The 14765-nt window shown below is 41.4% G+C and overlaps 1 protein-coding gene across 1 annotated transcript in view; it reads left to right on the top strand.

Annotated features, from left to right (window-relative positions):
* The first annotated feature begins 5907 nt into the window (after window positions 1–5907).
* The window catches only part of LOC104952140 (spectrin beta chain, non-erythrocytic 1-like), a 25679-nt gene continuing 16821 nt past the window's right edge, over window positions 5908–14765 (top strand). Inside the window, 8 exon segments of the mRNA XM_010778900.1 lie at window positions 5908–6824; window positions 7005–7142; window positions 7617–8376; window positions 9368–9570; window positions 11264–11354; window positions 11739–11858; window positions 11860–11888; window positions 12656–12689. Coding sequence (XP_010777202.1) covers window positions 5923–6824; window positions 7005–7142; window positions 7617–8376; window positions 9368–9570; window positions 11264–11354; window positions 11739–11858; window positions 11860–11888; window positions 12656–12689 — 2277 coding nt within the window. The 5' untranslated portion in view covers window positions 5908–5922.

Genomic DNA, 14765 nt, shown 5'->3' with positions numbered 1-14765 from the left:
CAAGGAGCCAAAAAATGTTAACCCGGTGTGGTCATTTATTAAACTCGAGCACGGGAAACAGCCCCAATGTTGCTGTTCCCAGCCACAAGGATCTCACACACACTCCCCACTTGGTCAATCCCACTTCTTCCCTTATTTGCCTACAATTCACCAGAAGTGGGAGAAGTACTCAGGTATTGCACTTGAGTAAAAGTAGAAGTACTCAGATCTTGTACTTGAGTAAAAGTTGAAGTACCAGAGTGCAAGAATACTTACAAGTAAAAGTCCTGCATTCAAAATGTTCCTCAAGTAAAAGTAGAAAAGTATTCTCATCAAAATATAGTGAAAGTAGCGACAGTAAAAGTAGTCATTGTGCAGATTGGTCCATTTCAGAATAATATATATGATATGTTTTCTAATGATTGATCATGAAAGTGTTCTCAAAGCTGGTAAAGGTGCAGCTAGTTTGAATGACTTTGTATACTGCAGGGTAGCTTGTGGATTTACTCCAGGTGGAACTAAAGTCTGATTTAACACTTGATTATATTTCACATCATTCATCCACATCTGCAAAGTAACTAAAGGTATTAAATACATGTAGTGGAGTAGAAGTACACCATTTACCTCTGAACTTGTAGTGGAGTAGAAGTCCATAGCATACAATGGAATTACTCAAGTGAAGTACAAGCACCTCAAAATTGTACTTAAGTACAGTACTTGGTGATGAATGTTTTGACTTCTACTTTTACTCAAGTACAAGATATGAGTACTTCCTCCACCTCTGCATTTAAGTATATCATCTTGGATAATAATTACTACATTACAATCTGAACAACATATAGAGCTTTTGTGTTTAGCCTGCTGAGTAACACATGGTGAAGATGTTTCTTTCCTTCTCATCATTGTTTTTCTTCTTTGGAAGCATTAATAGATAATGATATGTTTGCCTGAACATTTAGTCAGAGATTGACGCGTCTGGACAGTTTACATCTCCAGGATGAAGCAGCTGCTGCCAAACTGTTGCTCATACACGCCGTCATGGCTTCCTGTGTTTCTACAATCCTCTTTAGACTCCTTTTAAAACAAACTTTTACTAGGCGTTATCAGCTGTGATGTTCAACTACATACTGATATACACCTGAACATCAGCAGGAGAGGACTCTTTAAAGTAGAGACACTACATACTGATATACACCTGAACATCAGCAGGAGAGGACTCTTTAAAGTAGAGACACTACATACTGATATACACCTGAACATCAGCAGGAGAGGACTCTTTAAAGTAGAGACACTACATACTGATATACACCTGAAAATGAACAGAATGGGGAAATGTCAAATTCCTACCATGTTGGCACAGTGGGAAGAACATGAAAACCAATTCCAATTGTTATTCAGTTCCTACATTTAGCTCTGTTTCCTCTGATTGTAATATTTGTTCGACACTAGGCTACACATGTGCTGAACTATCTCTAAATTCAATTTCATCTTTTCCCTCTGGGTTACACCGCAGACATGATTTCCAAAATGTCAAATCACCGCCAATCTTCTGGAGACAGGAGTATAATTCCTGTAAAACAGATGTGGAAGAAGCACTATGAGCTCTGAAAAGCCAGCTGGAATCTATTTTTAGAAATGTACCTGCTTGCTCTTTCGTGTTCTCCCCCTTCTAAAAGCTATTAATCAAACTCCTCTTCCCAGTGACGGGCCCATTAAAGGACAAACAGATAGCCTATGTGTGCAGAGAAACCCTCCAGGTAAGGCTTTTGTGTGGAAGGCAGCTTGTTGCTTTTTGCGTTTTGAAGACTCTAAAGATACTCTGCTGTCAGATGACTCATATGTTTTCCCAGCCACTGAAGAGCTAACTAGTATTTAACCTCGCCAGATGGCTAAATATACCGTAGAGGTAGATTTAGCTGCAGAACAACACACAGTGACCTTCAGCTCAATGCACAGTTTTATTGGATAATCAGGTTGTAGACAATACAAACAACTGAATTAGAGGCTAAGACACTCTGGTTCTTACCTAAAAAACTAAGCAAGAATATATCTCTGAAGGACTCTTTCACCCACCTTATCTAAACAGACTGATGAGTATAAGAGAAGACAGAGCAGTCACTGCATTAGGATTCATATTGTCAGTACTCTTGGTTTTTCCCTTTCCTGGAAATTCTATGCCATTGTTCTGTTTCAGAATTCCTTTTCTGTCTGAAATGTTATTTTCTGATATTTTATTTTCTCTATGTCAGATTAGGGTATTTGAGTTATACTTAAATGAAATTATGTTTTTTTAAAACACAAATATAACGATCAGTAGGCTATAAAGAAATGATGTCCGATCACTGACTTTAGAGGCACCTAAATAGTAAAACTATAGCCACAAACAGTTAGAACACACTAATCAAATTCAATAATACAATAAAAAGAAGTTTAAATGACATAATAATAAAATTCTACATTAATGTCATCACGCTGTTCTGTGAGAGCAGTGTTGATAAAAAATAATTACATCTATATTTTTCAAACAAATTGTAGCTTTTGGAGTTCATGACACTTTTGAGCATTTGACAATGTTTGGATCACACAAGTGGCTAACAGTTATATCAACCACCCCTTGAACCTAATCCTAAAATATTATTTGTGTAATCAATTAAGCTTGCAACTATTACTTAAAGGCCTATTCTTAACTATTCTTAATTTTCTGAAACTGCCTAACAGCTCATCTTCATCCTGTGCTTTTTCAGGGTTTGTATTTCCTGCACGAAACTGGCAAAATGCATCGAGACATAAAGGTACATCCATTTGTTCAGGCTTTTTCACTGCCGTATAGTTGTGATCATACATGATTATAGTGTGGGTAATCGTGTGAACACTAGTGTGTCTGTTCTGTCTGCAGGGAGCCAACATCCTTTTGACCGAGAGAGGAGATGTGAAACTGGGTCAGTACTGAAAACACACTTGTGCACATCTGCAATATCCATTAAGCTAGTCACACTCATCAAGTGTGTTTAATTAGAGCATCCATAATGGATTATATCCTCTCAGCTCCAGTGTGACCCTGTGTTTCTTCTGTTTTAGCTGATTTTGGAGTGGCAGCAGAAATCAGCGCTTCCGTTGCCAAAAGGAAGTCTTTTATAGGAACGCCCTACTGGTAAGATGAATAAAGCACTCACTTGGCATCTGTTTGTTTACATTACTGTGCAGACTGAGATTCAACCTGTAAGAATTTGTACAGAGTGAAAGGGCTGCAACTATGCCAATATACTTGTTCTTTATTATTAATATATATNNCGGATACAATGATGTCGCAGAGGTCGCGAACAGTGGCGTTTAACAGGCACCGACGAAGAGCGGACTAACCCCTCAACCGTTATCGCGCATCGCGGTGAAGACACTGCTTAGTGGTTCTTCAAAAGTTTAGAACTAGTCAGACCATAGTCTTAGGCAACGTCGGGGAAAAAAACTCCTAAACCCATACTCCTTTTATCTCTCCCAACACAAAAAAGTGTGAGACACTCAAGGGACCTTGTGCCCTGTGTATGAGTACATACTTTCTGATGTTTTCACGTAAAACGTACTATCCAGTGGAAATTATACACGACCCGACTTCTTCCAGAGAAATCACAGGAGTAGAGATTGGTTTTTCGTCACTTTCCCAGACTACTTCGGGACGTGAATGACAGAGCGCACCGCTTGACTTCTCCGGCGTCGCCGGACGGAAGACGTGAGCCAAAACGGCGTTCGGCTACAGCAAAGAGGTCGTCTCGCACAAAACGTCGTCCCAGAAGGGAAGGTCCGTTCCACAAAGGGTTTCCGGTCCTCTGTCTTCCGCCCGGATCTCTCTCTTCCGTCTGGTAGACTAGTCAACCTCAGAATCTTAATGTACAGTAACACTACTACTAGTACTAATGGATAGTACAGCAGGGTAGGTCGACTACTACATGTCGAAGAGGACCTTCTAGGAGGCACGTCGTAGTCAAGACAGAGGTCTGCGCGGACGCTCGGAAGTCGTCGAGGGACGTCCATCCAGGGTGTACGCCGTCCTACAAACAGAAAGCGTGCAGCTACCACAAACCGCAGCCAACATGGAGAGTCTGAGTCGAAGAACCTCTACAAGTGGTCCTGGAATTGTGCGAGAAGTATGCGTCGCTAGTAGGCAGAGTTACCGTAGCACAAGAAGCGAACGGAGCGACAGACGACCTAAACTCCAGCAATTGGATTATCACAGAACTCCTCCTCCTCTCTCCTCCCCACGTCTCCTTGTCTCTTATGGAATCCACACACCATCTATTCTGGGCACTAGCCCTATGCTACAGATTTGAGTTCTATTTTTCACGTCACGACACTCGATTATCTCATGACCACAAAAGAGTACATTTTCCCCCCAAATCAGTTACTTAAACGACACACGTGAAATAGACAAATCCACGAGACAAAAGTATTAATTTTTTGATTACCACTCGGATAGTACCGGTTTACGCTAGAACACATGCAAGAAATAATGTACTTATCCACAAGGTGACACAAACAAGGCCCTTACGCAGTGTCGTACACAGGTCCATTGTCCTGTGTTGCCGGATACGAAAACGGCAGTCTCGCGGTTTAGAGATTTTTCCCACGAGTATGTCTAGACTCACGTCATCGACTAGGTCTAAACTTTGTCCAATATACTCCAGTGTCATTCATCCGGATGCCGATAACCCAGGTCGAGAGTGTTAAGTCCTAAACCCTCTTCGCAGTGACCTGATAACGGAACAACCTTCGCGACCTCAGAACGACACATTATACGGTACCAGGACACCTACACGACAAGAAGTGTCATAGTCGGCGACTAACGTATTCTGCTACAATCTATACTACCTTTATACATACCTCATACAATTTACGAAAAAAAAAATACTGGACAAACATAAACCTTATTATATTTCATAATTTATACGCACAATAACAAGAAATCGAGATCAACATAAGTATTAACACGAATCACACCTCCACTCCCCAGGTGAAAATATCACACCATAGATAACACAATATATACGACCATCGTCCGCTACCGGACTCCGAGATTACTACAAACATAAAGGAAGAGTACTTATACGAAGAATTAGTCCTCTAGAGCACTACGTAACAATCCATAGTACCACCTGACCAACCCGCAACCAAGACACACGTGACGCGAAGCACCGGTACACGCTCCAACAGAGAAACACCAGTAATAACCAGTATAGACAATCAGTCCACCCGAACATCCGACCACATCTTTCGTCTGACCGTCTGTCCATAACTCGTAAGGTAGGAGGAGACGCACCCCCCACCAGATGGTGCTGTTCTCACAGAATCAGCCCATGCAAAGACAGTGTTAAATTGAGCGAAATGAGGAATGGCTAAAATGCATGATCTGTTTGGTATTTTGAAAAATAAAAAGTATAAATATGCCTTATATAGGTATGGTCCTACACTATGTTATTCAAATATAGCATGATAGGTCCACTTTAAGCTTAAATATGTATTCAGCACCTGAAAAAATCTTTCTTTTGCATTGGGTAAGACAAATATATATCATCAAATCCTTTGAATGTTGTTGTTTACATACTTTTTTGATCAGATATGTTCACCTATTTGTCAAAGTTCATAAATTGCTTTGATATCATTGCAAACAATCAGGTGTCATACTGACACTGGTATCAAAACATTTCAACCAATGCTCATATCATTATTATTATTATTATTATTATTATTATTATTATATATGTATTAGTGATTTGAATCCTGTCTGAAAAGTACTTACATGTTATCCAATCAAATAATGTTTTTAACACCTGCATTCAAAGTACATTAGGTGCAATCAGTATATATGTCTTCTTATTTTAGAAAGGCTACTACATTTGACAAACTTATATAAGGTTAAAATTGGTTCAGTAGATAACATATTGAATATATGTAATGTTTATATTGACTTTCCTTTCCCCCCCAGGCTACAAGCCGTGTGATCCTCAGGTGATCCGGGACAGGGTGCAGCACCTGGACCTGTGCTACCAGGAGCTCTGCGCGCTGGCGGCCCAGCGGAGGGCTCGCTTGGAGCAGTCCCGCCTCTTCTGGAACTTCCTGTGGGAGACGGCGGAGCTGGAGAGCTGGATCCGAGAGAAGGAGCACCTCTTCTCCTCCCTGGATTACGGCAAGGACCTGACGAGTGTGCTGGTGCTGCAGAGCAAACACAGCGCCTTCGAGGACGAGCTCGGGGCCCGCCGTGCAAACCTGGACCAGGTCCAGGCCGAAGGACAGAAGATGATCGAGGCCGAGCACTACGGCTCCCCGAAGGTCCAAGAACGCATGGACGACATCAGGAGGCAGTGGCAGCAGCTGGAGGAGCTGGCTGCGTTCCGGAAACAGAACCTCCAGGACACCCAGAGGTTCTTCCAGTTTCAGGGAGACGCAGATGAACTCAAGGCCTGGCTGCTGGGAGCAAAGAGGCAGATGAGCAGTGACGACGTGGGCCACGACGAGTACACCACTCAGAGGCTGCTGAAGAAGCACAGGGACCTGAAGAATGAGACGACAAAGAACGGAGCCACCATAGATGCTCTGTCCAAACAGGCCAACGCGCTGCCGGAGGAGCTGCAGAACACGCCGGACATTCAGAGACGCCTGAAAGACATTAAGGACCTGTTCATGGAGCTCATGTCTCTGGCCGACCTGAGGCAGAAGAAGCTGGATGACGCCATGTCCCTGTACACCATCTTCAGTGAGACAGACGCCTGCGAGCTGTGGATGGGGCAGAAGGAGACGTGGTTGGTGGGTTTGGAAGTGCCTAAGAAACTGGAGGATCTGGAAGTAGTACAGAATAGGTACACAAAACATTTTATTATAATTTCCTGAATGTCTTCATTTGATTTGATTCTGGAAAAAATAGTTCTACCAAATAAATGTTGACAAAAACTAATACAAAGCATATTTTTTTCATGTCTGGTATCATAGTTTGTGCATTGCACTTTGTTTATTCTAATCTACATTGTTCTTGTTTTCAGGTTGAGCATTCTTGCTCAAGATATGGCAAATGTTCAGTCGAGAGTTGATGACGTGAATCAAGCCGTGAAACAGCTCGAGGACAGCAGACACCCTCGCACTAGAGAGGTCAAGGAATGTCAGATGCGACTGAATAAGAGGTGCTTTGAATATATTTTCATATATTTTATAGTCTTTTAGTTTTGTATCAGCATTTCCAAGCAGTCTTTCAGTGTCACACCTGATATGAATTACTAAAAAGGTTCTTATACAATGTGATTATTTCTTGGCAACACCTTATTTTATAGAATTCCTTAGTTATCTTGAAGAAGTAGTATATAATATAATATTTACTTTCTACAGTACATTTTACAACTCAACAAAAAGTTTCCAATTATAATAAAAAAATTACATTATTTTATTAACTTTCTTGATTTTACAGTAAATTAAGCTGTCCTTCCACGGGATTTGCCACGTTTCCTAAAATTAATACAAATGTACATTATATTTTTAGGTTATTATTTGTATTTAGATTTTAATTGTCATGAGGGTATTTGAAGGGCTCATGGCAGGCTTTAAAACATACCCTAAAATCAGATTCAAGTGCAAAGGTCCATTAAATACCTGTTTTTCAGGTGGGAGGCCTTCAAGGCCATGGTGGAGGACAAGAAGAGGAAAGTGGATTCTGCCGCTAGTCTGAACAACTACGGGCTGGAGTGTGACGAGACAGAGTCCTGGATCAAAGACAAGACTCGGGTGATCGAGTCCACGGTGGACCTGGGCAACGACCTGGCAGCCGTCATGACCATCCAGAGGAAGCTGTTCGGCATGGAGAGAGATCTGGCTGCCATCGAAAACAAGCTCACCTTCCTGAGGAACGAGGCCGACCAGCTGGCTAAAGATCACCCGGAGAGCGCTGGAGACATCCTGGCCCGCAGAGGGGAGCTGGACGCAGCCTGGGACGAGCTGAAAAAGACTCTGAAAGACAGAGAGGACTCTTTGGGTGAGGTCAGCAAGTTACAGACCTTCCTCCAAGACATGGACGACTTCCAGTCCTGGCTTTTCAAGACCCAGAAGTCTGTGGCTTCAGAGGAAAGTCCCGCCACGCTGCCGGAGGCCGAGGAGCAGCTCAGCCTTCACGACGCTGTGCGAGAAGACATCAACAACCACGAGGAGGACTATCACCAAGTGAGGGACACCGGGACGCAGGTCACCCAGGGCCAGGAGGACGATCCTCAGTACCAGCAGCTGGAGCAGAGGCTCAACGGGCTGGACCGAGGGTGGGTCGAGCTGCAGAAGATGTGGGACAACCGGAAAGGTTTCCTGGACCAGGGTCTGGGCTTCCAGCAGTTCATGAGGGACTGCAAGGCTGTAGAGGCCATCCTCAACAACCAGGTACTGTACTCTGTGTTGGGAGGGGGTTACATATTACTAGTGACCCTTTTAATAATGTTTTACAAAATGCAATTCTTTAAGATTAATCAAAGTAGTGTTACTTATTACATCTTATTCTGTTGAAGCCCTTTTTCTGATTCAAGAAGTTAAATATAGGTACTGTCTGTGAACCCCACAAAACGTAGTAAACACTGTTAAATGTTGCCCTTATTTGATAATGTTACTGTAATAAACATAACATTCATATCTTTCCTTTTGATTTAATATTGTGTTGGAAGTTCAAAACATATTTATTATCACTTTGGCAAGTTATGGTATAATTTGTAAAATGCTAATAAGCACTGCGATTTATATGATACGCATTTCTCAGTCACGATCGGTTGTTTTCGTGAACGACCAAATCTTGTGTCACGTTTCCTTTCATAGAGGATCGTCCAGTGTATCCTCAGCTAAAGGAGATTATAAAGAGATTATCATTGCTGCCATTTCCATACTTTCGTGGTCATTTAAATCCATAAGCAACCTTCCTAAGCAAAATTGACTATTCGAGCGCAACCTGGGAGACATCACTTTGATGGTGTTGCACTCTTATTGGTCCCATCGTATTTATTGATCTGCGGTAACAGAATGAATGTTACAGTATGTACTACAAATTAATTTATTTTGATGCAACCCATTTGTAATTAAACCCACATTCTGATTAGTAACTGTTATTGAATTACATGTTTTTCAAAAGTTGTCAATAACATTTAAGTAGTGTAAATAATATGCACATTACAGATTATAACTCAAAATGGTCAGTGTTTTGAAGAGTCCTTGGTCTCATTTGGTGGGGGTTAGCCTTTTTGTGATGGGGTTAGCGATGCAGGTAATTACAGGTAGAGGTATTTAAAAGATGTGGTATGCAGGAATGCAGCATGGTCAGTTACCTCACAGCCGGTCGTATGTCTCAAGGGTGTTTGGTCTTTTTCTTTCTCTACTTCGTGTTCAGGAGTACACATTGGCCCACATAGACAAGGCCGACACGTCTGCTGGGGCAGAGAAGGCTCTGAAGAAGCATGAGGACTTTGTGAGCACCATGGAGGCCAACGAGGACAAGGTAGACGGCGCTCTGCAGGGCGGCCAGCGGCTGGTGGACAGCAGGAACCTGTACTCTGGGAAAGTGCAGGATAAAACTGACTCAATCCGAGACAGGTCAGTAGCAGTTTTTCTGTTTTCTGTTTGTTTCTTTTCCGCTGTGTAACTTTTCAAACTGGTTTTGGTCAGTAGAAATTGTTGTCTATATTTAACAAACATTTCAAAAATCCCCCTTGACTGAATGCTCTTTAGTTAAGAGTAAAAACACTTTGCTGAGTGTGAGCACCAAGACACATTTATCAGACGAATTACTCCTACTTAGAGCAAAGTGAAACTTCTAAGAGCATCTCTCAAGTGATCATATAATTAATCTAATTTCTATAAATATCTATATACATAATACGCATAGCCGCATTCAAACATATCACAAAAAATTGCCTGGACCTTAAACCAATGTTTATTTACTATTATTAATCACTCTTATTACTTGTTTTTGTTTATTTATTTTTCCTTAAATGTCTATTGCCAAAAGACACATGTATTTACCTAGCATATGCCCATACTGTAGTTCATTAAAAAGCAACTCAAAAAATCCTACTTTTACTCTCGGATACCATTAAAATGATGCCTTTTAAACTGATAACAATCTTTTTATTTATGCAAAATACTTAGTATCTTCAGTAGTGTCGTAGCAGCTTTAAAATCAGCTGTGGTCTAGAGAGAATAATCGGTAAGGTAACAAACGTACAGCAACACAATATTCGTATTAAAAGCAATAAGGATCTTTTATACTTGAAGTACTGTATGACGTCGCCTCCAAAAGAGCACGTACTGTTCAGAGCGAAACAGTCTCTCCTTTATAGGAGGACATCAAAGCTTAGTTACATTACAAACAATATTTGGTTAGGCCAGCTGATACCCGCTGGCACTGTATGCAAAACCATCACTCCATACAAGACAATGGGATATACAGATACCCCTCAGACACAGTATGCAAAACCTTCACTCAATACAGAGCAAAAGGGATACAGATAAACCCGTATCCTAGCTTCCTTCCCTTCATCCTTCCTGTCGTGTCATAAAACCCTCTTGCCAAAAACATCTGTTGATCACTCACACACATTCAAAGGTCACTCCAGGGATTTGACCTAATCAGTCAAACCGTTGACATGACATTTTCAGAATACAGCAGTTTACATTTCATTAGGTTTACAGTGTATCAAGCTTTAGTACCATCATTTCCATCACAGTAGAAATTAAGAGGTGAAAATATCAACAACAATACATCAACAACAAACACTAGGGACTAATATTGTAAACTGTACAGCGTGATCTGTTATCTCCTCTTTACCAACTTTAGGGACCTCTGGATTCTGACTTTTATCATCACTTAAGTCCAGTTTGGTTCATACTGTACAGGCCTTGATTAATATCGCAAAAGAGTTCTGTTTCGTACATTTATCTATTTCAGAGTTTCTATCGCCTCTGCAGTAAAACAGCTTTCTTATCGCTGTTTCATTTTTGTGAACAAGAGGCATTACAGGTGGGGCACGGGAGCTTGTCCCATTAACTCCCACAATTCAACACGGTAGACAGGCGCCCGCAATAATGGATATTGATCTTTAGTGAGAGCTCTTGTTCACGGTGCAGCAGAGACACTGATAACTGTTCTGGGTTACTGTGTCAGGTATTTTCCTGTGAGGGGGAGGAGTCCATCATAATAAATCATCTCTCAGTCATTCTGCGTTTCCGAAACACCACATCAGTCTTGGGTAGAATTGAAATGAAATTGCTTGTGTTTGACTTTCAGGCATAACAAGAATAAGAGGAGAGCCCAGGAGGTGTCGGAGAAGCTCAGAGACAACCGCGACCTGCAGCACTTCCTGCAAAACACCCAGGATGTGAGTTCACTGTCAGTTCGCTGTTCCTGTAATCACTGGATAACATCAATTAGCACATTCATTATTAACTTCACGATATCTTCAATGAGAGCTGACACCACAGTGTTGACTACTGTACTCAATTGACGTTGTTTAAATCAACACAATGTGACTTTATTATTGTTATTTATATCTTCCCTATTTGGCTAATTGGTGAATGCTCTGTTTTCAAAAGATAAAGAAATAAATCCTTCTCAAAGAAAGTCACCCCTACACAAATCGAAAATGCTGACTTCCCAAAACTTCCCCAAGTTTTTTTTTAACACAGTGCATGCTTGAATCTTAGCTGTTGTTTTTGTGTGTGTTGCTAATGCCTCATACTCACCCTTCCTCTGTGTGCTTCAGCTGACTGTGTGGATCAACGAGAAGATGCTGACGGCTCAGGACACGTCGTACGACGAGGCCAGGAACCTGCACAGCAAGTGGCTGAAACACCAGGCCTTCATGGCTGAGCTGGCCTTCCACACAAGGCTGGCTGGACAAACGTGGACCAGGGTTAGCAACGCAGGCGTGTATGAGAGAAAGCTGGATGTTACAATCTACTGTTATGAAGTGAAATCTGGACAATTGTGCTTAAAGAACATGTATGTTGATAATCTGATTAAGTTCTAGGGGATGGGAGTTGAAGAAGTGATTCCTGAGTCGGAGTATTAACCTACAGTAGATTGGCGCTCAGCACATCTCAGTTTTGAGAGACGGAGGGAGCTGAGGGCACTGAAGGCAAAGCAATCCAGTGTACGGGCATATGACAAAAATATTTTGGCAACTTTAAAATAGCTCAAATTATCATTTAAATTTCATAACTATATTTTGAATATTTTTCACAGCTTTAACTTTGTTGTGCCTCAATCGGTTTGAATGTTTCTGTTTATTGTGAGTTGAATCCAAGAACGCCAAAACAACACAAAACAAACTGACTGTCCTAATGTATCATATATCTCCTTATCTGAGTCAGGCTGATCCGTTCTGGCCGGTGGCAACATCCACAGTGTCACTATACCTGTATGCAGAAAGTACTTTACTTTTAGGCAACACATTAAGTTGTACGGAAACACTCGGACAAATGTAATTAAAGTCGATCGTTTCTTAGACGGGGCAGTGATATACATAACCTGTTAATGTACGCATTCACTTCAAACTCTTTTTCTTTTACCAGTTGTATTCACCTTGCAGGTGCAGTTATGTGGCTTTGATCCTGGATAAGTTGTTTCGGTCATGGACTGTTTAAGTTTAATCTTTCATAATGTTGACTTTTCATGCAGCGGCCTCGGCGGCAAGTGTGACGCTGCTCTGTCAGTACGCTTTCTCCATGTTCGTGATTGTCGAATGCTCCAATTATACACCCCTCTCATGTGAACCGCACCCGTAAAGATAGATAGACGGGGTGGCTTGAGCGACCCCACTTTGACTAACCCGCGTCGTAGGACGTTTGCGACGAGCGCCGTATGTTGATTAGACCAAACCGGCTAAGCTCAAACAAATCCAGGTTAGGTTGAACGCAGCTTCGTCTGTACAGGCCCTCTTGAAACCCCTGTTTTATCGAGGATCATTGATTGTGTTTTGTCAACGTAGTTTGGTCCACTTTAGAAGAGAGCTCTTTGAATTTAGTCCCGTCAGAAAAAGTGTCTCTGGGATGTAGCTAATACTTTGTGTGCCGTGTAGGGTCCAATGTCTTCCCCCAAACTCCATGCGTACCATGGTCATGTAATACTTTGGACCTATAAGGATAAGTACCTTGTTAAACACTGTGTAAACTTCTATGAGCATACCTTGGTTTTCTTCCTTCAACATCTTTGTTATTTTTACTTCTTTGAGGACTTCAGGTGATTATTTGTCTCAAAGGTGGATGCATTTTTTTAGTAACAGCATCATCGATCATTCTCTTTGTTTTGCTGTCAGCATGGAGGTCAGGACTCCATGGAGTCCAAACCTGAGCTGTGAGCCCATCGTGAAGGAGCTTCTGGACATATCTGTGTGTTGTCGACGCTGGAGTCCACCACCAGGGTGTATGGTCTCGGCCTGACTGTTCGACGCAAACCGCTCCGAGCTTTAGACCAGAGCCTCACCGGACATGAAGACGTGCTCGGGGGTGAAGCAGCAGCGCAGAGCTTCGGAGAGTGAGGGACGTCAGAAGACCTGGGACGAAAGCCAACATCACTGCTCAAGGAAGCATCATTGTTTGTCATCTCTGCAGAAAACACTTCAGTATAAGCTGTCCACAATACACATTCTAATCAGGTGTAGTCTAAATCTTCACCGGAGCTCGTGTGTTTGTTGAACTTTGAGCCAGTTTTTGTTTATAGTTGTGTGTTATATGTTTATATGCATAATGAGTGTTGTTCATCGTGCATGATAGTCGTGTCAAAGAGAAAAAAAAGAGATACAAAGACGCAAACAACAATAACAAACGACAAATAGTTCTAATTAATTAAGTCATTTATTCATGTAATATAGAAGTCTATCGTTTTTTATCAGGAACGACCCTCTATCGAAATGAAATATAATTCATGCTAAAGTCTTACATAAAAAACCTCTTCTTGGAAGAGAAAACTGAGCACCACACATAAAGTCTTCTCAAAGATATTTTTCTATTTTTTATTTTTACCTTTATATATCCAGGATAGGTACTCATTGAGATTAAAATCTCTTTTTTCAACGAGGATCCTGACCTTGTGTGTGTATGTCCATGTTTATCTTTACAGGTTACAAACAATATATATTCTCTCTTTACAACACTCTATGTATATCTTTGTAGTTAAAGCCATTTGTCGTGCGTGTTCACCGATGTGTGTTCAGTTAAGTTGCTTGTTGTTGTTTTCTAATGAGACTCAGTTCTCATGCAGTATTCAGCTACCTATGTTTGAATGTCGTGTCCAGCTTGTATGTGATCGTAACTGAACGCCCTCTCCCAAGTTCAAGCAGTTCGTGTTCTCTTATACGCAGTTATATATGTAATAAAGTTCCTCTGTGTGTGTCTTGAGTAGTTGTCTAAGTGTGCTTTGTAAATATTTATTGTTACTAATACTTAGATAGAGGGGGAAAGCACCAAAGAATAGCCATTATTATAAAGGATGTGCCATATGCTTATCATGATATAACCAGTTTGATGTTGCGTTGGTAAATAGTTTCATGGTTCAGCGCATTTGAAAAACTGAAATTACTAGTGTTAAATAACAAGCATGAGAACGTTTGCAATTGGATTTACCCGTATCCAATTTTACATCCTGATTAGGCTCTCTTGACGGCTATCACTTCTTTTTTGGCAATGAATGGGTCATTCTCACACGGCAGATGACGGTTTTGAGTTTTTGTTATGTGTGTTGTTTGTGTGGTGTCTCGCGTGGAGCTGGAGAAGGCTCCAGGAGGCTGGTG

The sequence above is a fragment of the Notothenia coriiceps genome, unplaced genomic scaffold (assembly GCF_000735185.1).
Source record: "Notothenia coriiceps isolate Sejong01 unplaced genomic scaffold, NC01 NC01_scaffold00000339, whole genome shotgun sequence".
Classification (NCBI taxonomy): Eukaryota; Metazoa; Chordata; class Actinopteri; order Perciformes; family Nototheniidae; genus Notothenia; species Notothenia coriiceps.
This window is presented reverse-complemented; position numbering and strand designations above follow the sequence as displayed.